Source organism: Herpailurus yagouaroundi, unplaced genomic scaffold (genome assembly GCF_014898765.1).
Source record: "Herpailurus yagouaroundi ecotype Mexico unplaced genomic scaffold, PumYag 140, whole genome shotgun sequence".
NCBI lineage: Eukaryota > Metazoa > Chordata > Mammalia > Carnivora > Felidae > Herpailurus > Herpailurus yagouaroundi.
This window is the reverse complement of record NW_024412395.1, coordinates 2,733,322-2,759,024: the sequence shown is the minus strand read 5'-3', so window position 1 is coordinate 2,759,024 and position 25,703 is coordinate 2,733,322. Positions and strand designations below refer to the sequence as shown.

The following is a 25,703-nucleotide window of genomic DNA, read 5'->3' as shown; positions in this document are numbered from 1 at the left end:
GCTGGGCGAGTCTTGGTGCGTAGAATTTTCATTTTAATCTTTAAGTCCTAAGCATCTTTCCTCTTGGTATCAAACTCCTTTCTTTCTATTTACTTTCATTCATCCTTTAATGAAGATTTTGTTTATTTCATTCTGAGCACCTCCTGTGTTCCAGGCATTATGCTAGGCATTTGACCCTGACAAACAAAATTCCCTGCTTTTTTTTTTTTAATTTATTTTGAGAGAGAGAGAGAGCACAAGCAGGGGAGGAACATAGGGAGGGAGGGAGAGAGAGAGAGAGTGCGAGTGCACAAGCAGGGGGGGGAGGAACATAGGAAGAGAGAGAGAGAGAGAGAGAGAGAGAGAGAGAATCTCAAGCAGGCTCCTCACTGTGATCCCAGAGCCTGATGCAAGACTCGAACTCCCGAACCGCGAGATCATGACCTGAGCGGAAATCAAGAGTTGGTCACCCAACGGGCTGAACCACCCAGGTGCCTCCCAAATTCCCTGCTCTTGAGGAGCTCACATTCCATCCCCAAAGCCAGCCTGAATACAGATCTGTCAGGCTGGTTGGTCACTTCTCTTGGGTCCCAGCTTCAGGGTGGCATGCTTGGTTTTGGTTTGAAACTGTGCCTTTCTCAGCCACCTGTATCCCAAGGTCTCTGTCCCTAGAAAGTCCTTGGACTTGCCTTGGTTCTCACAAGAAAGCTTTTTGCTTAGTTTGGTTCTGCACAGTATGAATTCTTACCCTTCCAAAGCTTGGGAACCGGGGGAGATAGCATGGTATTGTAGAACTTAAAAACAGGCAGATGTGGGTTCCAAGCATTGCTATTTATTAGTTGGGCAAGTTACTCGGCTTCTCCAAGCTTCCATTTTCTTATTTTTAAAGGTGAAATTATAGTGTTTCACCCATTATGCAGCATAGTTATGGAATATCTGCTGTTTGCCAGGTGCTGTGCTATTTGGTGTGGTGAACAAAATAGACATGGCAACCACCCTCCAGGAGCTGCAGTCTCCTGGATAAGTTGTGTGGAAGGACTAGAAGTCATGGTGTATGCAAAGCACCTGACACAGTGCTTGGTCCAGAGCAATTGGTCGGTAATGGCTAATGTTTCCTCAGGGACCTTTTGTCACTTCCAGTTCCCTCACCACTCTATGCATGAAGCCTGCCTGGGGTTACTGACAGTGTTTGAATTTCCTGTCCACGGTCACCTCTTTTGGGACAGCACATGTAGGCCACTTCAGGAAAAATTGTAAACATAGCTGTAGCACAGTACTGCTTGAACGTAGTTCATATATTCTGTCTCCAGTTTAGACGTTTTGTGACTTTTGGGGATGATTTTTTCCCCCTAATCACAGAATATATATTTCCAATTTTTTGAGACCATGCAGTAACGATGATGTGTTCTTATTCTATAGTTTAGAAGGTGGTTTCTTTTCCTTATAAGAACATGTTTTACTAGAACGGTTAATTCTGCTATAGTACTTGGCACTTCATGAAGTGATTTTCATGTCGCTTTTTCATTCTCACAGTGTCCAAGTGCGGTAGATACTGATATTCCTATTTCAGAGTCTGGGAGAAGGGCCAGAGATGTTACTAGGGGACTTTCTTATGGTTAAACTGCTAGTAAGTAGCAAAGTCAGTAATTGAAGTAAGTCCCTAACTCTAAACGGTTCTCTCTTTTTCCCAACCATGTTTTTCTGTCATGCAGAGCAGGATTCTGAGGCTGCAGTCTGTGGACCAGTAGGGGAGGGTGTCTAAGAGTTTTTGAGTGGTCTGAAATTGTATCTAAAAGTTTGCATCCTTGCTTGCTCCTCTGCGGGAAATGTCAGTAACTTTTGCTACATTCTGAAAGTCCCCTCCCCAAAATCACTGCTAGCAGGTTTCAGTGTGGGGGGTCTAGTTTGGTTAGCTCTAGTCTTTGCAAATTTTGTGGGTTTTTTTTTTTTTTTTTTGTGCTTATTTATAAATGGGATGTTAATATTTGTTTATATTAATTTGTCAGTCGATTAAATCAATTAAGGTGGCAGTGCCTGAACTAAAGACTCTTAAAAAGCAGCTTTTCTATTTGGTATCTTTTATTTTGCTTTTGCCCATTTGTTCTTTAGAGATATTGTGTGTTATATATGAAGCAGGATGTTGGCACAGATGTTAATGCTTTTTGTAAAAAGAAGGTAGTGACTGGTCACCCAGACGATAGCTTTTATAGCCAATATCTCGAGGAATTGGGGTGAGTGAGGTGAGCCTTACCAGACATTAGCATGCGCAAGCACAGCTTTGGCATAGTGTTTCCCACAGATTCATGGCCCCTTTGGGTTCCCATTCAAATGGGTAGAACTTGGATGCTGACTTATATAGCCCACGGGAAACCTGCTTAGGGTTCTGTGAGCAGACTTCTGAGATGAAAAATCAGACCATAGAAGCCCTGCAGCTCGAGGCCTTTTTCTGAAATGATCTAGACACATCAGCATGCTTAAGGACATTGCTGCTGGGAGGTTGGAAGACCTGCATTGTATGGCCATGCCAATTTACCAGTGACCCCAGCTTCCTTATTTTGTAGATAGGGACCTGTTTAACTTTCCTTCATTCCGGGACTGTTTTATGCATTTACATTGAAGTGTTAGCTTCCTAGGATTGCTGTGACAGTGCATCAAACTGTGTGGCTTACGGCAATAGCAGTTCCTTGCCTTCCAGTTGTGTAGGCTAGACAGTCTAAATCATGGTGTCACAGCTCATGTTCTGTCCGAAATCTGTAGGGGAGGGTCTTTCTTTCCCTCTTCCAGCATCTGCTGGGCCTAGGTGTTCTGTGGTTTGCAGCGTGGTTTGCAGTGTAGTTCCGACAAGTGCCTGTCCTCACTGGCACTCTCCCAGTGTCCCTTCACATGGTCTTCCCACTGTGTGCCTGTCTGTGTGTCCACATTTTCCTTTTTTTTTTTTTTTTTTTTTAACACCAGTCATATTGGGTTAAGGTTCACCCTAATGACCCAATTTTAACCAGGTTACCTCTGCTAAGATCCTATTTCCAAATAAGTTCACATTTCAAGGTGCTGGGATTAGGACTTCATAACTTTTGGGGGGTGGGCACCATTTAATACCCATCATTTACGTTTTCATCTAAGCTTTGTTTACTCTCATGCTTCATAAAGTAGAATTATGTGTAAACTGCTGTGCCACCAACTGACTTTTATACCTCTGTAGAGGCAACCCAGGAAATGCAGTGCAGTCTTTATAGGAAAGCATTCCATGAACTTCACGGCTTTAGTTCTACATCAGTCGCTCAGCAAATATCTGTTGAACTATGGAGATATTAGGTGCTGTTATATTTCAGAAACATTTCCATTTCTGTAATTCTCATGTTATTTTGTGTCTCTAAGTATTAAGATTCAGGTTTAAACATTTCCTGTGGCAAAACCTTTTTTTAAAATTTTCCTTTTTTTAGGAGTTTGCTATAAAATGGAACTTCTGATTGTATTCACTGGACTATGGCTGTTTTCTTCAGTAAAGGCAGATTCAAAAGCCATTACAACCTCTCTTACAACAAAATGGTTTTCCACTCCATTGTTGTTAGAAGTCAGGTAAGAAGACATCTTTTTTTTCTTTCATGTGTTTGAGTAAAAATGTAGGATCTGCTAGTGAATATTCAGGAGCCTTTTAGGCAGCGAGATTGTCATCATCACATGGATTTAGTCAGCACCTCTTTCAGTGTGCACTGTGCTGTGTACTAGTCAGAGGCTGTTATAACACAGAAGCTGTCAGTACCATAGGGTAATCATGATTCATAGAGATACTTAGGGACTTCTTTGGACAAATGTATTGAATTGGTTAAATTATCTTGCAAGAAAGGTATACATGTGGTAATAAAGGAAGAGGGTGTCGTACTTAAAGGAATTTTTCTATTTATTTGAAGAAGGTTTTAAGAGGTGTTTAATGAAAGAGAAAGAAGACAGCTTGATGAGACGGGACAAGGAGGGAATGCTCCTTCTAAGAAGCTGGAAGAAGACCTTGGGATAACAAGAGTACAGAGGGGAAGCTGAGGACATAGCAGGGTTTTATCTAAGATGTACATGTTCTACATTTTAACATCTCCAAAATTAGGATGCCTTTTGATGAAATCAAGATGTTACCTTACAAATTAAAATTGGTAGCATTTTCCTTTGTAGAGTTTCATTGAAAACAACGATGTGCCTTAACATCAACAGTGTCTTAAAGTTGGTGAAATACAGTATAGTCAATGATTTCTTGGGAGATTTTGTATTCCGAATGTACCTTCAAGTTAGTGTTTATAACATAAAAACCAGACACCTCTCTTAGTCAGATTTTTGTTTATAGAGGGAAGCTTCTTTTTATTGTATCTGAAATACTATATAGCTAGGACTTGTAGAGGTAGAGAATTGTTCTAAAGCATGAATTTAGGTAGATTGAAGGTCAAGCAGTTGGTAAATCTCACAATTTGATAGTGCGAGAAATTGGAACTGTTGCATTACTTCAGTTAACTTTGGCCTTTCTTTGTACCCTTCAATTTAGAATTAGGTTTTCTGACATTTCCCCCTTAATCCTAGAAAAATGTGAATGAGGAGATTTTGTTAAGATGATTGTGTTGATGAATAGTTGCATCTCCTAAGGAAACGGCTTCATTTGGTATTGACAAGAGGACCTGTGGGAAAGTGGGATGAGTATGAGCCGGTTTTGACTTGCAGAGGAGCCTCATGGATTGTCACTTCTCTGTGCCTCCCTTTTCTCAGCAATAAAATGCGCCCCCCCCCCCATTCGTGGTGCATTCATTTCTTAGCAGTGTTATAGTGACTAATTTGATAAGTGGATTGAGCTCCTCCAGTGTCAGAACTTTATTAGATAGAGGGCAGCTGTAAAAGTGAAGTGACTGAAGGTTGTTGAGATCAAAACTGCCTGAGCCAGGACTCTGACAACTCAAATATGCCCCCCCCCCCACCCCTGCCAATCTTATTTTAGATGATTTGTCTGGTATAAATCTAAGTGTTTGAGATTTACTATCATTTTCTAAATAATCTTGTGCAATTAACTGTAACCACTGATGTCTTATAATATTCTGCTTGACATTCTTTACTGAGTTACACTCAGTTACTCTCCACACTAATTTTTCGGTTTTTGTGCCTTGTCTCGGAAGATTCTTATGGTGTATACTTATGGGACTTTTGAAAAACTATGTTAAAACTGTCAGCCTTAATTAATCAATTTTGTCCCGTTTCTTTGATCTCTATGAAGTGAGTAATGTATAATGCTTCCTTCACCAACTTTCCTTTCACAAACATTGCCCCTTTTCATAATTTCCTGGCCATTTGCCATTTTGGTTGACTATTTAGTCCTCTTGTGTGGCTATTTGCAGACAGTTTACCAAGGTAATGGGACTTCTAGGCAACTCAGAAATAAGTTGCACATATTTGAAATCCTTGATAGTTACCTCCAGAGCTAGCTGAGGCCACCAGTCTTCCCTCCCAGGTCCATGGCAGATATTGATGGCAATCACAGCCCTGTCCATCTGGGTGAGGGTGAAGGGACAGAATATTTCTCTACACATCGAGGCATGCAACTACCACAGATATTTTGCCTTCCTTGTATCTAGTGCTTAGGGACTAAAAATATTCCCGTGTATATTTTTAGACTGGCTTGATCCTAATGAAGCACATGTAGCTTTCTGGTTGTTCATGAATTGATATATGTTTAATTGAAGTAAAACACTGAATATGTTTTGAACAGTCATAGTTACTAACAGAAATATTGTATAAATAAAGTACTATTATTAAAATTGAAACTTATAATCATTTATTGAGTACTAGATAGTGGAATGGCCCAAGAATATACCATGGTAGAGATATAAATCAAATAGATTTGAGTTTACACTCCAGATTTTTCATTTGCTAATTCTGTGCCCTTAAGCAAATCAATAACCTATCTGAATTTCAGTTTCTTTATTCTAAAGATGGTTGTAAGTCAGGATGGCTGTGAGGATTTAAGGACATGGGTGAATGTGTCAAGCACAGTGCCTGTCACATAGTAAGCCCTCCTTTTTTTTTTTTTACATCCTTTTTTTAAAAAAAAATTTTTTAAATGTTTATTTATTTCCAAAGGAGAGAGAGACAGAGTGTGAGTGGAGGAGGTACAGAGGGAGAGAGATTGAGACATATACACACAGAATCTGAAGCGGGCTCCAGGCTCTGAGCTGTCAGCACAGAGCCCGACATGGGGCTCGAACTCACAAACTGCGAGATCATGACCTGAGCTGAAGTTGGATGCTCAACCGTCTGAGCCACCCAGGCGCCCCTTTTTACATCTTTTTTAATGTGTATTTATTTTTGAGAGAGCAAGCACAAGCTGGGGAGGGTGGGGGAGGGGAGACAGAATATCTAAAGTGGGCTCTGCACTGATAGCAGAAAGCCTGATGTGGGGCTCAAAACCATGAACCGTGAGATCATGACCTGAACTGAAGTTGGACGTTTAACCGACTGAACTACCTGGGCGCCCCCATAGTAAGCCCTTCTTAAATATTTATTTCCCTTCCCTTTCCTTTTGTTTCTTAAAAAAAATTTTTTTTTAACGTTTATTATTATTGAGAGAGAGAGAGACAGAGCATGAGCATGGGAGGGACAGAGAGAGGGGGAGACACAGAATCTGAAGCAGGCTTCAGGCTCTGAGCTGTCAGCACAGAGCCCGACGTGGGACTTGAACTGACAAACTGCGAGATCATGACCTGAGCCAAAGTTGGATGCTTAATCAACTGAGCCACCCAGGAGCCCCTATTTCCCTTCCCTTTCTAGTTTTGTATGGAAGGAAGACCAATTCTGATTGCCAACAATAACTTTGGAAATCTAGAAAACAAGTTTACTACCAGATTTATGGGCATTCAGGTTGTATATATATATTTTTTGTTTGTTTTGTTTTGTTTTGCCATAGATTAAAAACTTTTTATTGTGATCTTTCAGAACATTTTTAAGTAGAATGGTACATTTAATGTGCTCTGCTTCTACCTGTCACCCGTTTTAGCAATTACCAGCTCAAGTCCAGTAACCATCACCACACTACCTTCCTCCCTTCCCCTGCTGGAATATTTTGCAACAAATCCTAGACATCATATAATTTCATCTGAAAAACTATGGATGTTTTACTCAATGGAAAAGGTATAAGAAGCTAAAAACCAATTTAAATGAAAAGCAAAAAACATAAATGGTAGTAGCATTCCTTTTAATAATAATCTTGTTATTGTCTTACCTTTCTTGGATTAGGTCAGTGTATCTAGTAATTAATTTTTTTAAGATTGTTTGAGAGGCGCCTGGGTGGCTCAGTTGGTTAAGCATCCAACTTTGACTTTGGTTCATGGGTTCAAGCTCTGCATTGGGCTCTGTGCTGACAGCTCAGAGCCTAGAGCCTACTTTGGATTCTGTGTCTCCCTCTCTGCCCCTTCCCTGCTCATGCTCTGTGTTTCTCTGTCTCTCAAAAAAATAAATAAATGTTAAAAAAATTACAAAAGATTGTTTGAAACTTAGATGTTGTAAGACTTATTTATGCAGTGGATGATGAAGAGTATATTTCAAGAAGTTTTCCTGTAATTATATGAAGAACATATGTTTATTTGCAGATGGCCTTTGCAGGAAGGTCTTAGTTTCAGTGAATCCTTGTTCTCACTACTACAACATTTGAGTGTATTATCCCTCCCCCACTACCTCAAGCATATCTTGTGAATGCAGCTTTAATTTATGAATTCAGGGTTTATTTGCATATCATAATCTGTCTTTGTATATGTTTTCTTAGGCCATAAGTTATTATAAGGTTGTTATGATGCCTATGTCAGTTACTAGAAAGCCTAGAAAAATGCCACATTCAAGGAGGTACTAAATAATTTAATACATTATGATACTGGGTATTTTTAGAAACCTAGTTTCAGAGAGGCTGTGTATTACCAGGAAATGTTTCTTATTTTTCCCATATTTCTGTGTCTAGCTGTGGAGTAGAGTGAGAGTTGTACACCCCAGTGTTGACAAGTAATGGGAAAGCCTTCCTTCAGTGAGAGATCACCACTATGTTAGTATTATGTCTCAGAGGAGAAGATAACCAATTTACATGAATCATTCAGTTAGTAAACACATTTTCTTTTAGGGATTTTAGACTCTTGAATGAAGGGAAATTTAGAATGGCCTTTATTTTAGGTCTGTAGAGTAAAGTCAAGAAAAATTAAGGTGGCATTAAGTTCTAAGACCCGGCTTTTTTTTTTTTTAGATCAGTGCTAGCTTTAAACTGAAATTTGGTGATCTTGAAATTTGGATTTAGGGATGTTAAAAGATTACAACATGCTGCCTTTAGTCTCCTAGAAAATTTTCTAGGGTTCATGTTTTCCTTGGGAGAGGACCTTAGGCAAGACATTTTTTGTTCTTTGTAAGGTCTTTCAGAAAATAAGTGAGCAGAACTGGTACCACAGTTATCAGTTGTTAATTCTACTTCCACTGCGGACAGCTTTTTCACAAATGGGGTTTCATAGGCTTTATTTATATTGGGACTTCCCTGTCACAACATTGTGATTTTAGGTTTCTTAAGGGATACATATTAAGCTATTAATATGAATAAGTGAATAAGCTACTAAGCTAATTAGTTATTAATGGTTAAGCCAGTAAGAGTTATCGTTAGAATATATATTGCACATGCTTGTGTATAATATAAAGTAAAAGCCAAACTGTTGACATTTGGACATTTACAAACCTATTTTTACTCTCTTAGAAATGTAACCTATATTAGAAGATTTTATTAAGTTGTTTCATTTCTGATATTTCCCCCCTTTTCTCCCAGTGAGTTTTTAGCGGAAGACAGTCAAGAGAAATTTTGGAATTTTGTAGAAGCCAGCCAAAATATTGGATCATCTGATCATCACGGTAAAATTGAAGCAGATGCTTCTTTGACTTTGGTATCTGTGAAAATATTAGGAAAAAAAATGGTCTCTTTCACAGTATGTATGGCTTTGCAATTAATGGAAAACATTTTTATCTTTAATGACTAGAGTTGTGATGGTAGCCAGCAGAGCCAACACAAAGTAATACTTTTGAAGCAAAGTTTATTATTTTTTATTTGAAAAATATTTTTTAATTTTTTTTTTTTTGAGAGAGACAGAGCATGAGCGGGGGAGGGGCAGAGAGAGAAGGAGACACAGAATCTGAAGTAGGCTCCAGGCTCTGAGCTGTCAGCACAGAGCCTAATGAGGGGCTCGAACTCACAAACCGTGAGATCATGACCTGAGCCGAAGTTGGACGCTTAACCGACTGAGCCACCCAGGTGCCCCTTGAAGCAAAGTTTATAACTTTGGCTGGAAGTACTACCTATGCTTTCTTTTCCCCTCTTGTTTTTCTTTTGTGTTGTTTTATTAGAAGTGCTATAGAAATATTGTGTTGAAGTCAAATTCACTCAAAAATCATTTAGTATTAACATAATCACCATCAGATTTGGTTACTTCTTCTTTTGTTAATGAACTAATTATATAACTGATCTAATTATACAACTGATCTATTATCTATTAGGTTCGTTATCATTAACTAATACCATCCAAAATGTTGCCTGTTCTGCCTGCCAGCCACCTACACCATATACCTACGAGTGTCAGGGTGTCAAATTAATGACAGTGTAAACTGTGTTGCTTATTTACAGTTTATAATGTGCATTCACATTTTGTAATTCAATAGAGTATAAACATTACTAGTCAAAAATGCCAATACACAGGTAGCTAAAACCTTGACAGGCCTTGCTGAAAAGGAAATGTGTGAAAACAATGTGACTGCTATTAGTATTTAACTGAATTGAGTCTCAACTGTTGGATTTTTTTGAAAAATAATACAAATTTTAAAAGTCAAGTCTGAGTCTCTTTTGTGTGATATTAGCAGAGAAATACGGGACTAAAGAAGAGATGTACTTGGTCCATTGAGGCATGGGGTAGGGTTTGGGAGTGACTTTGCAAAGTAGGTGATGTCCTAGCTGAATTCTTCCTGTGGAGGTAGGTAGGAGTTAGTTATCCAGGTAAGTGGGGCAGTTGCAATCCAGGTAGAGGGAATAGTGTGAAGAAAGAGAAGAAGAGAGAGGTGCCTGGCTGGCTCAGTTGGTAGAGCATCTGACATTTGATCTCAGGGTCATGAGTTCAGGCCCGATGTTGGGTGTAGAGATCACTTAAATGAATAAAACTTTAAAAAAAAAAGAGAGAGGAAGAGTCCAATTAACTTGTGTACTCCAGGGAATTCTAAGCATTTGACAACAGTTCAGGAAGGATAGTGGTAAGATTTTGCTATCATATACCTTTGTAACACATAGCTTTATACTGTATGAACTATCTTATTTGGATATGTCTACCTGTAGATAATTATTTTGGTTAATGTTTTTTCTTGGCAGGTACTGATTATTCCTATTATCACGCAATATTGGAAACTGCATTTCAGTTTCTGTCACCTCTGCAGCAGAATTTGTTGAAATTTTGTCTATCCCTTCATTCCTACTCGGCTACAATTCAAGCCTTCCAGCAGGTAAGTTCAGTCAGTGCTTACAAGATAATGGTATTTTTTAGGGGTTGTATAACATGATGATTGTTTGTATTGCAGTTATCCTGGCATTGTGTTACAGAGCTGTAACTTTTCTGCCTGAAATTTATGAGGATTTATGATGTTTATAAATAGAAAGCAAAACTGATACTAAATCTTCAGATCTCAAATTTTTTAATTATATAATTTGCGTTTACTTTCATTTAAGAAAAAATATCCACACAAAAACAAAACTATGAGACTTCATTTATACAATGCGGCATAGGGGTAATAGTTTTGCTAAACCATTTGACCGTGAATCTGATCACAGCCTGTAGAATGTAAAAGCTGTTCATAGGAAATACAGGGGATGAGAAATATGAAGCAATATCAGAGGGGTAACAGGAAAATCTGGAATGTAGAAAACTTCGTAGTAAAAATAATTTGATTTCTTCAACAAATATAAGGAAAGAGGTAAGGAAGAGCTTCAAGAGAGACTTAAAATATATGTCAGCTTAATGCAATGTGTGGATCTTGTTGGATTTTGAGTTGAACAGACTCCTTAAAAAAAAAGTAAGAGAATCAAAGATGAGCATACACCCATCATATATTTGATGTGAAAGAAATGTTAATTTTAAGATCACTATTTTATTATAAAGTAAAACAGGCACAAATAATCATTCACAAGAAATACATGGTGTAATGAACACTTGTAACTTTCGCCCAGGTCATGAAGTAGAACTTTGCCAGGGCCACTGGCAGCCTTTGTGCTCTGTTCTCATGACAGCTGCCTCTCACCAGCCAAAAAGAACTACTTTCTTAACCTTTGTTGGAATGACTTGCTATGTTTCTTTATCGTTTTACTGCCCAAGAGTGCATCTCCACACGATAGAATTCAGTCTTGCTGAGTTTTGAAAATTTTGATAATTTTTTGGGGGTGTGGCCCTAAATTTACAGGTTCTAGTTCTAGCGCTTTCTTTTCTTTGAATAACATACACTGTTTGCCCTATAAATTTTTTTACAGTCTGTATTCTTGATCACATACTCATGATACAGTTCAACTTTTTCTCTGTCCTCTGTTCCCTGCAAATTGGCAGCTGGATCCAGAGGCAGGGCTTGAACTCATGACCCAGAGATCAAGACCTGAGCTGAGCTCAAGAGTAGGATGCTTATAACCAACTGACCTACCCAGGCACCCACGGTTTTCTTAACTTTTAAAGGCTGGCATGGCTCCCTCTTCTTTTTTTTTTTTTTTTTTTTAATGTTTACTTTTGAGAGAGAGAGATGGAGTGTGTGTTTGTGGGGTGTGGCGGGGCGGGGGGGGGGTTGGGGAAGAGAGGAGACACAGAATCTGAAACAGGCTCCAGGCTCTGAGCTGTCAGCACAGAACCCAGCGCAGGGCTCCATCTCACGGACCGTGAGATCATGACCTGATGGCTCCCTCTTCTGTTGATTTTATGTAGTGTGAAAAAAATACGGTGGCTTTAAAAAAACATGGTTGTTTGGTTTTTGAGATTTCCTTTGTTCCTCTCCTGCACTTTCATTGGATTTTCTCTTTAGTTGTCTCTATATCTCTGTGCTATTCAAATTTTATGGCACCCTGAGCAGTTTCTCCTTACAGTGGGGTCCTGTCTTCGCAGGACTCCAGGCTTATGAGTTTAGAGAGTTGAGAGCAGCTAAAGTGCTGTTCTTTCTTATTTTTTTGTGTTTGTAAGTTTTTATAGTAATTTACCAAAAAATGAAGAATGTAATGAAAAGTTTTAATATCAATTTTTCATAGCAAGTTTACCATTTTTCCATCTCTGAATTATTTTTCTTATGTCTATAGAAAAGGACAATATTAACGTATTACATAAATTACATCAGTGCACACACCAGTGCTTGTCATTATACCCTTTCTTTTCCCATCTCTTTATACTTAGTCTTCTCAGCGTCTCTCATTAAAGCTGCAGATTGACTTGTCTCATTGTGCATTGGTGTTCATGCATTTCACTCTGAACATAAACTCCTGTCTCCTTCAGCCTTTCCCTGGAATATCTAGCTTAGTGTGCTTCGTAGATAATTTTACCTTCCATCTATACTCTTTTTTTTGGTCCAGTTGTTTCCTTTTTTTTTTTTTTTTTTTAGAGTCTATGTCATTCTATCTATTTCAGAGAGAGCCTTCAAGTTAATCTGCATATTGTACTTAATGTATGGATATGGACTTAATATACTTAATAGGGATTGTGTAGTTACACCTTGATGCTTAAAATTGATATTTGTAAGCTTGGTTTTCTTTAAGGTACATACCGTATTCCCTGGATATCTTTTGTTCTGTTCTGAGGTAGAATTTTAAAGTTCTGTTTTGGGGCTGGTATGAATACCAACCTCATGCGGTGATATTGGGAGGAGCTAGATGAAATAATATGTGAGAAACAGTGACATGTGAGAAACTCTTCCTGTCACATTGTAGGAGTTCAGTAGATGTTGATTTTCCTTTTTGTTGATGTTATTTTATTATCATCTAATTACCTGTTTAGAGTATTCATGTCCTTACTCGTCTGTGGTTAGAAATCATGATGAGAGTGTCTTGTGTCTTAAATGGCAGATAGCAGCTGATGAGCCTCCACCAGAAGGATGTAATTCTTTTTTCTCTGTGCATGGAAAGAAGACTTGTGATTTTGACACCCTTGAGACTCTTCTCCTCACAGCATCTGAAAGGTAAATTGTGTGTTTCTTCACACATACTGTATTTCATTGTGCTTTCTTCCATATCAAGCCCACCCTTCAAATTTCTTTTTTTTTAATTTTTTTTTTTTTAACCTTTATTTACCACCCTTCAAATTTCTTATAGGTTTTGTGGTCTGTAGATACAGTGGTTTAGAGTGTGGATTCTGGAATCAGACCGACTAGATTTGAATCCCAGCTCTATCACTTAAAATAGTTTTGTAAACTTAGGCAAATTACTTAACCTTTCTTTCCTACCTCACTTTGAAATAGAGATAATAAGAGTACTTTATGTTCCTGTTATTATTTAGTGATGACTCTCTGTGAGATTACATAGGCTTTGTCATTAGTGTAGTAAAGAATACCCTGTGTATTAAACCAGTGCCTGAAGTAATGATATTAATGATAATGATCTCTCAGAGTATTACTAGTTTCAGACGAAGGAGACTATTTAAAAGATAATAGCAAGCTTAATTTGAATATTAAGTTGGTAATTTAATGGGCTGGCTTTTTGCTTAAAGGTAGGTTTCCTTTGGTGGACAGATATAACAGGTGTCTCTTGCTGTCTGGCTATGGCAGTAACCCCATTGTACCTTCTCTGTAATGCCATTTTAAATTGGATAACTGACCTCTCTGTGGTGTTGTTCTGCTCTACCAGAGGCCTAAGGGCATTTCAGGTAGGGTAGCTCTTTAGTGAGGTACTCTTCCCAGCACTTGTTCTCTGCCCGTTAAATGGCGGGAGAGCTTTTTACTTAGAATGACAACCAGAAAATGGGGTACGTGTTCCAGCTATGTCCAGGCCGAGGAATGGACATTGGAGAATGGCTTGCATGGTAAAGTGGTGCTCCCTTGGGGTAAACAAAATTAATTGATTTAAAAAACTCTAACTTGTTAAAACAATAATGCAGACATTTATAAAGAAAAGAATGATGGTGTCTCCTCTTCTGAGAGGTGGTAACTATTTTTAATGGTTTGTCATCATGTTTTAGGCTTTTTTCTGTGGTTATAGATTTATACAGGTAGGTTTATTTTTACAAGAGGCTTCTTCCCATTAGTACATGTATGTGTACCTCATTATTTTTAATGCATGAAAAATAGCTTATGTAAGAATGTCTCATAGTTTTTTACTGATAGTTTTAAAAGTTGTTTTCTATTTTTTTGTTTGTTATTGTGATAAGGCTATAGTGAATATCCTTACTTCTATCTCTTTACCTTCTGTGGAACAGTTTATTAAGAAATAGTTTATTGTAAAAGGAATGGCAAGTCATAAAGTCTGTGCAATAAGATCTATTGATATCTTGATGCTGATATTAGGGAATTTATTTTGAGGGGCAAGTTTAAAAATTTATGAGGGAAACTTAAATATTAAATCATTTAGTAGGAAGATCATAGTAGCAAAAATGATAGAGGAGGGAGATGCTGTGGTTGGCCAGTTATATGCTTAAAATCATCCTGCTTTTTCACGTTATTTGTGCTTATGTTTTCAGATAGTAGGATAATCTATTTATATAGTAGAATAGCGTAATAAAGCCTTAGTACTATGGGATGTGGATATGTATCCTTTTTCTGCCTTTCATCCTTCTCTAGGAATTGGTAACAATTACTAATCAAAGTCTGTATTTTATAGTTAGTATGATGTGCTTTTATTATTTTTAGTCATGAATAAGACTCATATTTGACAGTGTTCTTACTGACTGAAAACTGTTTTGATACTCTGTTTTTAAATTTTTTTTTTTTTTAACATTTATTTATTTTTGAGACAGAGAGAGACAGAGCATGAATGGGGGAGGGGCAGAGAGAGAAGGAGACACAGAATTGGAAGCAGGCTCCAGGCTCTGAGCCCAGAGCCTGATGCGGGGCTCGAACTCACAGACCGCGAGATCATGACCTGAGCCGAAGTCGGACGCTCAACCGACTGAGCCACCCAGGCGCCCCTTAAATTTTTTTTTAATGTTTATTTATTTTTGAGAGAGAGAGTGCGGGTGGGAGAGGGGCAGAGAGAGAGGGAGATACAGAATCAGGCTTCAGGCTCTGAGCTGTCAGCACAGAGCCTGATGCAGGGCTCAAACTCATGAACTGTGAGATCATGACCTGAGCTGAAGTTGGACGCTTAACTGACTGAGCCGCCCAAGCACCCCAATACTCTTTGTATTAAGATGCTTATAATCTTTATTTAAATTATTGCTGTAGATATAGCAAGATATAGCTATATCTTGTACCATTTTTAATTTTTAAGAACTTTTTTTAAGTTTAAGAGGATGGGTGAAATAGGTGATGGGGATTGGGGGTGCACTTGTGATGAGCCCTGAGTGATTATGGAATTGTTGAATTACTATACTGTACACCTCAAACTAATGTAACTCTGTATGTTAGCTAACTAGAATTAAAATAAAAACCAGAAAAAAATTAAGCTTCTAATATTTATTTTCAGGCCCAAACCTTTATTGTTCAAAGGAGATCACAGATACCCATCATCTAATCCTGAAAGCCCAGTGGTCATTTTCTACTCTGAGATTGGTTATGAGGAATTTTATAATTTCCACCGCCAACTTATATCAAAAAACAATGCAGGCAAAATCAATTATGTACTCAGACATTATATACTTGTAAGTATTGACTTATGTATGTATTGTGTGTGCGTGTGTGTATATATATATATATATACACACATATATATACATAAAACTTAAAAAAAATTTTTTTTGACGTTTATTCATTTTTGAGAGAGAGACAGTACAAGTGGGGGCGGGGTAGAGAGAGAAGGAGACACAGAATCCGAAACAGGCTCCACAGAGCTGGAACATAGGGCTCACACCCATGAGCTGTGAGATAATGACTGAAGCCCCTTATAGCTGTTAAAAATCTTGATTTGCCCTGCACGACCTTAGCACATAAGCTAATAATATCCCCCCTTTATAAAATTATTTGATCTACTTTTCATCATATCTGTTATTTGCACATAGGAGGTACTTTGCTTGCCAGTCTGAAGAAATAGGAAATAATTATGCTTGAAAAATGGCTTAATAAAGTGTACATTCTACTTAAAAATGAAACATGTAAATTATATTTTCTAGATTTAATATAATCATCATACTATGGAACTGATTCTTGAATTCCTTTCCAAAAAAATGTTTTTTCCATTCGGAATCTTTTCATTTGATACATCAAATGAAGGGAGGATTTCTAAAGGCATAAAAACAAGCAGAATTGACTAAAATTAAGTTTTTAAAGTCTTTTGTAACATTTAGCAATTAACATATTTATATGTAAACATATTTGCTTTTAAAGTTTCTGTGTCATAATCTCAGTAAAATTGCGTGGTAAGTCCCTATAAGCAAAATATATATTAACAAAATATTTTTTTAAGTTTATTTATTAGGAGAGACAGAGGGAGAGAGGGAGAGCGTGCACAAGCAGGTGAGGGGCAGAGAGAGAGGGGGAGAGAGAGAATCCCAAGCAGGCTCTGTGCTCTCAGCTTGGAGCCAAACATGGGGCTTGAACTCATGAACTGTGACATTATGACCTGAGCTGAAGCCGAGAGTCGGATGCTTAACCAACTGAGCCATCCAGGCACTCCCAAATAAATATTTAAATGAAAATTTGTATGAACAGAAACAGATTTTTAAAAAAAATTTTTTTAACGTTTATTTATTTTTGAGAGAGCGAGACAGAGTGCAAACGGGAGGGACAGAGAGAGGGGGAGACATAGAATCTGAATAGACTCCAGGCTCTGAGCTGTCAGCACAGAGCCTGACGCGGGGCTCAAACCCACGAACTGTGAGATCATGAGCTGAAGTCAGACGCTTAACCAACTGAGCCACCCAGGCACCCCTTGAAACAGATTTTTTTAATACCTAGTTTTGACAACTGCTTTCCAGGCTATATTGCTGTTATTAAAGATTAAAATATCTAAAGCGCCATCCTCATTCAGGATGGTGGTAAGCCTGTGACAGTTGGTCAGCCCAAACCCAACCTGAAGACTTTTTTTTTTTTGAAGACATTTAAATTTAATAAAAAATGAATACATCACACACACATGGTCCTATCAAAGTACTTCTGGGTTTGAAACCTCATCGGTATTCCAACCCTGCTTTGTAAGTTCTAGAATTTCCTTTTCTTTTTCTCTATTTCTTCACGTGGTTTGGTTACTTCTGCCCTGTCACTGTCCCTTCATCTGGTTTTGCCTCTGCTTTGGAATTCCCATTCCCATACTTGTGGCAGGATACAAAATCTAAACGAGGCTGAGATTCCCGTGGAAGTTTTAGCTATATTTTGAATGCATAATCCTAGGTGGTGGCTGTGTGATGTTAACATGTTCACGTCATGTTCATTGTGACATTTAAGAAGCCAGGTGTTAATGGTGGAATACTTACTCTGCTTGCAGAATCCGAGGAAGGAACCTGTTTACCTCTCTGGCTATGGTGTGGAGTTGGCAATTAAGAGCACTGAGTACAAGGCCAAGGATGATACTCAGGTGAAAGGTGAATTTGTGAATTAAGACCAATGTGTTTTCTTTTCCTTAAATGTGAGTTAAAGGGAATTTATTTCCTTAATGTAAAAGAATAGATTTAGGAGCATGATGAACCTGTGTTTGAATTCTGGTCCTGTTACCTGTGAGTTGGGTGATGTGAAGCAAATTTTGTAGGTCCTAAATTTTCTGTCTGTAAAGTGCAGATAATGGCATGTGCCTCCTAAAGTATTTGTGAAGAGAAAATGAGATGTATAGGGAAAGAATGTAGCATAGTTCTTTGCACAAAAAGGTCAATAATTGTAGCTGTTGTTATTGATGATGTGTAATTCACAAATAGCCATTAATTTGTGACCCAGAGTGAAATCCTAAACTATCTTAATGAACAATTTTGTGTTTTTGATTATTTTCCGCACTTGGAATACTTATTGTACTACTCTAGGGTTTTGAATTTATTATTTCAACCACACAAGTTTTATGTGCAGTCGTTCTATTTCTTCCTTGTGAGCTTATTTTATTTTTATTTTTATTTTTATTTTTTTTTAATATATGAAATTTATTGTCAAATTGGTTCCCATACAACACCCAGTGTGTGAGCTTATTTTACAGATAAAGATGGTTGGTTTGGGTAAATGGAGAATAGCCTCAACATTCTGTTACCAATAATTATATTTAGGATTAAGTTGCTTAATTGGAAGTTCTTTAGAATTTTGATACTGAAAAATCCACTGTTCATAATTTTAGAGGTATTAATTTTGAGCTTTTGAGATTTTTAACATGTAAAATTTTCCAAAGTTCAAGGGAAAAATACATTCTTACTGTATCCAGGAACAGAGGATACATTGAAAAACACATGTATTCTGTCTGTTTTAAAAAAAAACACTCTACAAAAGGGTCATTGAGGTATTCAGTGTTTTAAGTAGTATTGTAATTTCAGGTGTTTCTAATTTGTTTTACATTATTCAAATTTTATGAGGTTAATAACATTTTTATTTCCTGTCTGAATGATTAGACATGTATTTGCTTGTGCTTTTATAGGAACGGAGGTAAATGCTACAGTGATTGGTGAGAATGATCCTATTGATGAAGTTCAGGGATTCCTCTTTGGAAAATTAAGGTATGTATATTTTTGGAGGAAATGCCCTTATTCTTTTAAACTTCCAAGCTTCCTTGCATTGTAGGTATCATCTTTCTCATTACTGTCTGAGTTACAGATCTCTCAGTAGTGCTTTATATATGTAACCTGATAGGAAGCAATTACCACTTAATTTACTGTATAGTTCATGATTTCCAGACATCTGAAGCACATTTTTTGTTTTTTTAAATTTAATTAATTTATTTAAATTTTATTTATTTTAAAAATTTATATCCAAGTTAGCATATAGTACAACAATGATTTCAGGAGTAGATTCCTTAGCGCCCCCTCCCTCCCACAACCTCTCCAGTAACACTCTGTTTGTTTTCCATATTTAAGAGTCTCTTATGTTTCATTCCCCCTCCCTGTTTTTATATTATTTTTGCTTCCCTTCCCTTATATTCATCTGTTTTGTAACTTAAAGTCTTCATATGAGTGAAGTCATGATATTTGTCTTTCTCTGACTAATTTCGCTTAGCATAACACCCTTCAGTTCCATCCACATAGTTGCAGATGGCAAGATTTTATTCTTTTTGATTGCTGAGTAATACTCCATTTTATATGTACCACATCTTCTTTATCCATTCATCCATAGATGGACATTTGGGCTCTTTCCATACTTCGAAGCACATTATTGTTAAATGATATGGCTTCCTGCCTATGGCTTTAGTTGATTATCTTTTCTGGGCCTTGCATTTGATGACGTAAAGTTACACATAAAAGGAGACATCTAATTTTTTCACCCAATTTTTCCCAAGAAAATCGACAAAGTATTTTAAAAGGCCATAGCTATTTACTTAAGCTAAACATAGTCTGAAACAATGCAAAAGAGGTGCAGTAGATCTTATACACGTTTAGTTGAAATACATATTAGATTTCACTTTATTTATTTATTTATTTATTTATTTATTTATTTTTTCCAACGTTTATTTATTTTTGGGACAGAGAGAGACAGAGCATGAACGGAGGAGGGGCAGAGAGAGAGGGAGACACAGAATCGGAAACAGGCTCCAGGCTCTGAGCCATCAGCCCAGAGCCTGACGTGGGGCTCGAACTCATGGACCGCGAGATCGTGACCTGGCTGAAGTCGGACGCTTAACCAACTGCGCCACCCAGGCGCCCCGATTTCACTTTATTTTTTTAATCTTTATTTATTTTTGAGAGAGACAGAGTAATAGTGGGGAAGGGGCAGAGAGGGGGGGAGACACAGATAAATCTCTGCTGACAGCTCAGAGCCTGACACGGGGCTGAAACTCACAAAACAGCAAGATCATGTCCTGAGCCAAAGTTGGACGTTCAATCAACTGAGCCATCCAGGCTCCCTAGATTTCACTTTATATGAAAGAGGATAGAGATGTTTTCTTGAAGAAAATTTCATAGCCATTTTATGAAAGTTTCAGAGAAATTTATGACTGAAAATTCTTCTTAGTAGTTACTTTAAATGTTGTAGTTATTTCTATTATACTTTGACAATTGTTCAGAGCCCGGACTTCTGCTTTATCTGGAAATCTTAATTAGGACATCTACAGTGGCATTTTCTCGTTTTTCTTTGTTCGTTTATTTGTTTTTTGTAAAGGAAAGATCATGAAGAAGTATGTGTAGGCCAGTTTCACATACTTGAACTTTAACATGGGGCCCAGTGAAAAAACTTAACCAGACTAACGGGTTAGCAAAGATGACTCCGTTCATGTTGAATTTCTGTGGACATGTTGAGTCCATCCCATGCATATGAATGTTTCATTGTATTTAATATCATTTTGGCTTCATTAGTATGCAGTCAGGTTTCATTTTTATTGGACCCAGCTTTCCAGAATATTTTTTCATATTCATGTTTTTTATGTTTGATTTTTGGATAGCATTATGATCTTATGTATTTAGAGCACAAAGGTAGTATGTAGCATATTAAAGACGTTTTCCATTTTGCACATTCGGAATAGTTATTTAGCTACCTAGAATAATGAATGGGACCATTTTCGGATATGATCATCATGAAGAAGACGTTGGAGTAACTGATTGGAAATGGATTGGTTGGAAGGTGAAGGATCTGAGTAAATATTTTACTTTCTGTATGTGGCATTTAAGAAATTTTTAGTTGCTAGCATTTAAAAGAACAGAATTACTCAACAAGCCATCTGTTGTCTGATCTAAATGATACATATCTGCCTCTGATAACTTCTGTTTTACTAGCTTTAAATAGAATGCACCGTATTTCAAGATAAAACTAAGTGAAACCCAGTGCTCTTGGTTAACTTAAGTTGTATTATTCATGTGATGGAAAGATTTATGGGCATGTAGCTGAAAGAAATCCATCTTGGGACTGGCAGCATTGTATTTCCAGTTTTATTTTGAGAATTTAAAAAGATTGAGGAAAGTGTGGAAAATAATAGAACATACGCATGTGCTCATCACCCAGAATTGATGGTTGTAATTGTACATGCTTTTCTGTTTCAAAGAACTATTTATGAAGTTTTTTTCCAACACATGCCTTCTTTTACTTGAAAGAAATGGTAAAACACTACAGGTAGACTTGGGGTCCCCTTTGTCCCCACTCTCAGTCCCATTTCCTCTCCCTGACATAGAGAATCACTGTAGTGGTGATTCATTTTTTAATCTGTAAATTTTATGGTTTAAAAGATGATCATTTTCTGTATTAACTTATTTTTTAAGAAAAATAATTCTGCTCTAATATTTTCCCTTTATTGTAGGAATTTACTTATTGCTAAGGGGAAAATCATGAATATAAAGTTGGAGCCAACTTCTACGTGTGCTTTGAGAAAGAAAAGACATGTTAAAGGACTGATTTTATGTTTCTTTCAGAGACCTGCACCCTGACCTGAAGGGACAGTTGAAGGAACTCAGAAAACATCTTGTGGAGAGCACCAATGAAATGGCTCCTTTAAAAGTTTGGCAATTGCAAGGTAACAAATATGTAGAGGAATCACCAGCCTACTTTTGACTGAATTTTATGGTATTAAAAAACTAATAGAATTTGAATTTAATTTTATTTATTTGCCTGATTCTCAGGGTACCACAGATTTTCAGATAAAGTGATTATGATTAATCAGAAAGGAAAGGAAGTCCTTTTGTAGACAGATTAACAGTATGCAGAAGTATGTATATAAATGAATGCCAGATCTTTCTCTGTGAACAGATACTTAAGTTTATAATGTTTGTCTTAGTTTTTCTATTTCTTTATATATACATTTCTTGAATAGTGTATCTGTCAAATGTTAAAGACATATTAACATGAAGGATATGTGTGTTTTTCTGGCCCAAAGGTCTATTTTATCAAACTTTTTTTTTAAGCATAATTTACTAAAGACTTTTACTATACTTTGTGGTATATTGTAAATTCATAAAAATGAAAAGGATTTGGGGTGGATTTATCCTATGCTAAATGTAAATGTGTTAGTATATCTCTAGTGTTTTATGCAAGTATAGCAAGCAATGTAACAATAAACACTAGGAATTGAACAAAACCTAGAATTAAACCATGGGTGCTCTCTGAAATGGTTGCATTCTAAAACATTCTCAATTGCCATGAAAATAATGAGAAATAAATGTTTTTTTCCCCCTTATTTCTCATTGCATTAGATTAATACACTTTATACTTGACCTTGTTGCAGATCTCAGTTTCCAGACTGCTTCCCGAATCTTGGCTGCTCCTGTTGAATTAGCTTTGGTGGTAATGAAGGATCTTAGTCAAAATTTTCCTACCAAGGCCAGGTAATGAAGAGTAAAGCTCTAAGACATTCTTCTCTTTACTATATATCTAATTATCTTCATGTTTACATGCAAAATGAGACAAGTAAAATATGAAAATGCTTAGAAAATTAAAGTTTTAATACCAGCACCATGCCACTGATGACGCTATCTTTCTGGGAAGTTGGCAGTACCGTACATTGTGAGGTTGGAGACCCATGTAGGTTGTGTCCTTGGCTCTGCCTAGCTGTGTGACATTTGCAAATAATTACCTCTCTTCTCATTACCTCACTTCCCCAGCATTAAAATGGAAATAATGATCCCTGCCTGTCAGATTTAGATGAGTTAACAAAATCTGATGTATGCGGATGTAACTAATACAGGGTCTAGCAGCGACTGTGTTTTTCTTCCTGAAGAGTTTTGTATACATCATCTAATTTAAACTCAATGAGTCATATGAGTTCTATAGGCTGACTTGTTCATGGTGACAGTAAGATTTTGAGTGCAGCTTTTTAAATACTGCTTTCAGTTGTGTAATATCCTCCATATCTCATAAATCTTTTTAAAAGCCAAATTTTTAGAGACTAACAACTTAAATGGTTGCCAGTGTTTTTCTTGAGTAACTGAATGAGCTGTTTTGACTTCTTATGTGAGATGCTTTATAAATAAGTTTGTTTATTTGGTTAGTCTTGGCAACCATTTCTTAGAAAGACTTATAAATCATATAGTACAATCTCATTTAATTCAGTATGCTATTGAAGATATACATGTAGGATGCCACCTCCACCAAAAGTGCTTAAGTAGCATGAGCAGTTTGTCACCTTAGTTTAACATTATCCCTTAGTCTGTGAGCAGTAGAGATTGTGTATAGGAATAGAGTTACATATATTTAACCTAAGATCTTTGGAATAACTGCACTTGATTTAAAATGCTGCTATTACTGCTACTTTTCTGTGATGTTGTATGTTGAAGTAATGAAAAAATATGTACATCTGAGTGGAGAAATATATTTATTATTTGTAAAGGTGAAGATTTTTTTGTTTTTTTGTATTAAGGAATTTGTTGTTTTACATACAAATATACGGAAATTAACTAAACATCGATAACATTTTTATTTCTTTAGAGCAATAACAAAAACAGCGGTGAGTTCAGAACTTAGAACCGAAGTGGAAGAGAATCAGAAGGTATTACCCAGTGGTCTTTCTGTTTTGTATTGTATTTTTAAAGATGAGGAAATCTGAGTTACATCAATGACATTGAACAAACTTTTACCAAAGATAGTGGTGTTTTATTCATTTCTGTAATCTTTTTTTATGTTTTTAATATTTAAAGTTGAATATGAATATAATTGAAACATCAGATGGTGCCACCACTTTGTTTAGATAAGCAGCATCCCCCTAACATGACTTACTCTCTGTTTTTAATCTGTTTGTCTGTCTGTCTATCTATCTATCTGTGAGAGAGAAGGAGAGAATGTGAGCGAGCAGGGGAGAGGGGCAGAGGGAGAGAGAGAGAATCTTAAGCAAGGCTCCTTGCTCAGCATGGAGCCTGACGTGGGGCTCAATCCCACGATCCTAGGATCATGACCTGAGCCATAATCAAGAGTCAGGTGCTTAACCAACTGAGCCACCCAGGCTTCTGGACTTAATCCCTGTTTTGTCCTCCTTGCTAGAAGCATCTATTTTCAACCCTTAGCTGATTGTTTTGATGTTTATCCCCAGCTTTATCGTAAACTTAAATTAGTGCTTTGTTTTCCAGTTTCAAGTCTTCTGTGTCGGCCTCCCATTACAAGGATGACATTTAACTTTCTTTCACTGCCCCTCACCCCCATGTCTGCCACTACTCTGTACTGGCACTTCCCCATCCCTCCACTTTCTCTGTATTTTCATGTTGTGATTTTATTAATTTTTGTTCTGCTCCACTATGGTCTGGTTGTTCTTTATGTCTAGGGCATACCAGTTATCCTGGGACCTTGCTTTAATCTCTTTTGTTGGATCTCCTATTTCTTGGGTTCCTGGTATTCTTTGTTTTTGGTTTACTCCCTTTTTTGGTGCAGTACATCATTCTTCATGAGAAAAGTTGCATTTCAGATTCTGAGAAATCAATTTTCCATTTCTGTTTTTATTGATAGCTTGGCTGAGTATAGAAATCTAGATTGGAAGTCCTTTAGAAGTTTTGTTACTGGACCAAAGTGAGTTGCTTCTTGGTGAGTTACAGACAGAGACCACACCAGGAGGAATTGCCTCACAAGGTCATCTTTATTTGTAGAAATAGGGAGATCACAGGGAATAATTTCCAAAACCATGACTACTCTAACAGAGGTAGGCTGGCTCCTTTATTAGGGCTTGGGATGAATAGTTCCAAGAAGGGGACTTTAACATTGTAATGAAGCTGAGGAAGCTGTGGAGCACTTTCTGATTCATCTGCACAGGTGTCATATTTCCTCAAATAGTTTCTTTTCCTTTTCTAGCAATTTATTAGTTTCTAAGAGATGAACTTGACTGACAGAAACTTTTAGGAATTTCCTGAGTTCAGTGTGTCAGTTTTGAGTTCAGGGGTCAATAGTGACAGTTTGAAGGCATTGCTTCTTAGAATTTTGGTTTCTGTTGTGGTCATTGAGAAGTCTGAAGCCTTGGTATGAGATCTAGTTTTTCTTTCCAGAATCATTCAGGGTGTTGTTTTTGGCTCTAGTAATCTGAATTTTCACAGTGCTATGCCCTTTAAAGAAATCTCTGTACTGTTGAGTGGTTGATGGGCCCTTTGAATCTGGAAAATCATTTCCTAGAGTTTTGGGAAGTTTTCTTGATTTATTTCCTTGCATTTTTCCATCTAGTTTCTCTCTTTTGTTTTCCTGGAATTCTTTATTTTTAAGATGTTGCATTTCCTTGACTAGCTTGGCCTAATTTAAAAAATGTGTATTTTCTTTCCTATTTTCCAATTCTTTTGTGTTTTATTTTAAAACTTTTTAGGGGAGGATTTTCAACCCCTTTGTTGAGATTTTTTCCTTTAGTTGTCAAATCTTTAATTTCCAAGGGTTATTGTTCTTTGACCTTTTTTTGATGGTGTTCTCATGTCATTTTGAACGTGTCAGTAGTGTATATGTATGTTTTCTTCTCTTTTGTATCTGTTTCCTCTTAAGTTGACTTTCTTTTTGTCTTGGTTTCTTGTCTTTAATGTTAGAGGCTTTCCTCACAT

At 37.0% G+C, this 25,703-nt stretch overlaps 1 protein-coding gene across 2 annotated transcripts in view; it reads left to right on the top strand.

The window, feature by feature from the left end:
• Nucleotides 1-25,703, top strand: part of UGGT1 (UDP-glucose glycoprotein glucosyltransferase 1) — a 112,356-nt gene that overhangs the window by 2,422 nt on the left and 84,231 nt on the right. For both annotated transcript variants that reach the window (XM_040474705.1, XM_040474704.1), the window contains exons 2-11: nt 3,420-3,555; nt 8,792-8,874; nt 10,373-10,503; nt 13,085-13,197; nt 15,635-15,809; nt 17,588-17,684; nt 18,710-18,788; nt 21,624-21,724; nt 22,433-22,532; nt 23,632-23,692. In XM_040474705.1, coding sequence (XP_040330639.1) covers nt 3,420-3,555; nt 8,792-8,874; nt 10,373-10,503; nt 13,085-13,197; nt 15,635-15,809; nt 17,588-17,684; nt 18,710-18,788; nt 21,624-21,724; nt 22,433-22,532; nt 23,632-23,692 — 1,076 coding nt within the window. The remainder of the gene's footprint in view (nt 1-3,419; nt 3,556-8,791; nt 8,875-10,372; nt 10,504-13,084; nt 13,198-15,634; nt 15,810-17,587; nt 17,685-18,709; nt 18,789-21,623; nt 21,725-22,432; nt 22,533-23,631; nt 23,693-25,703) is intronic.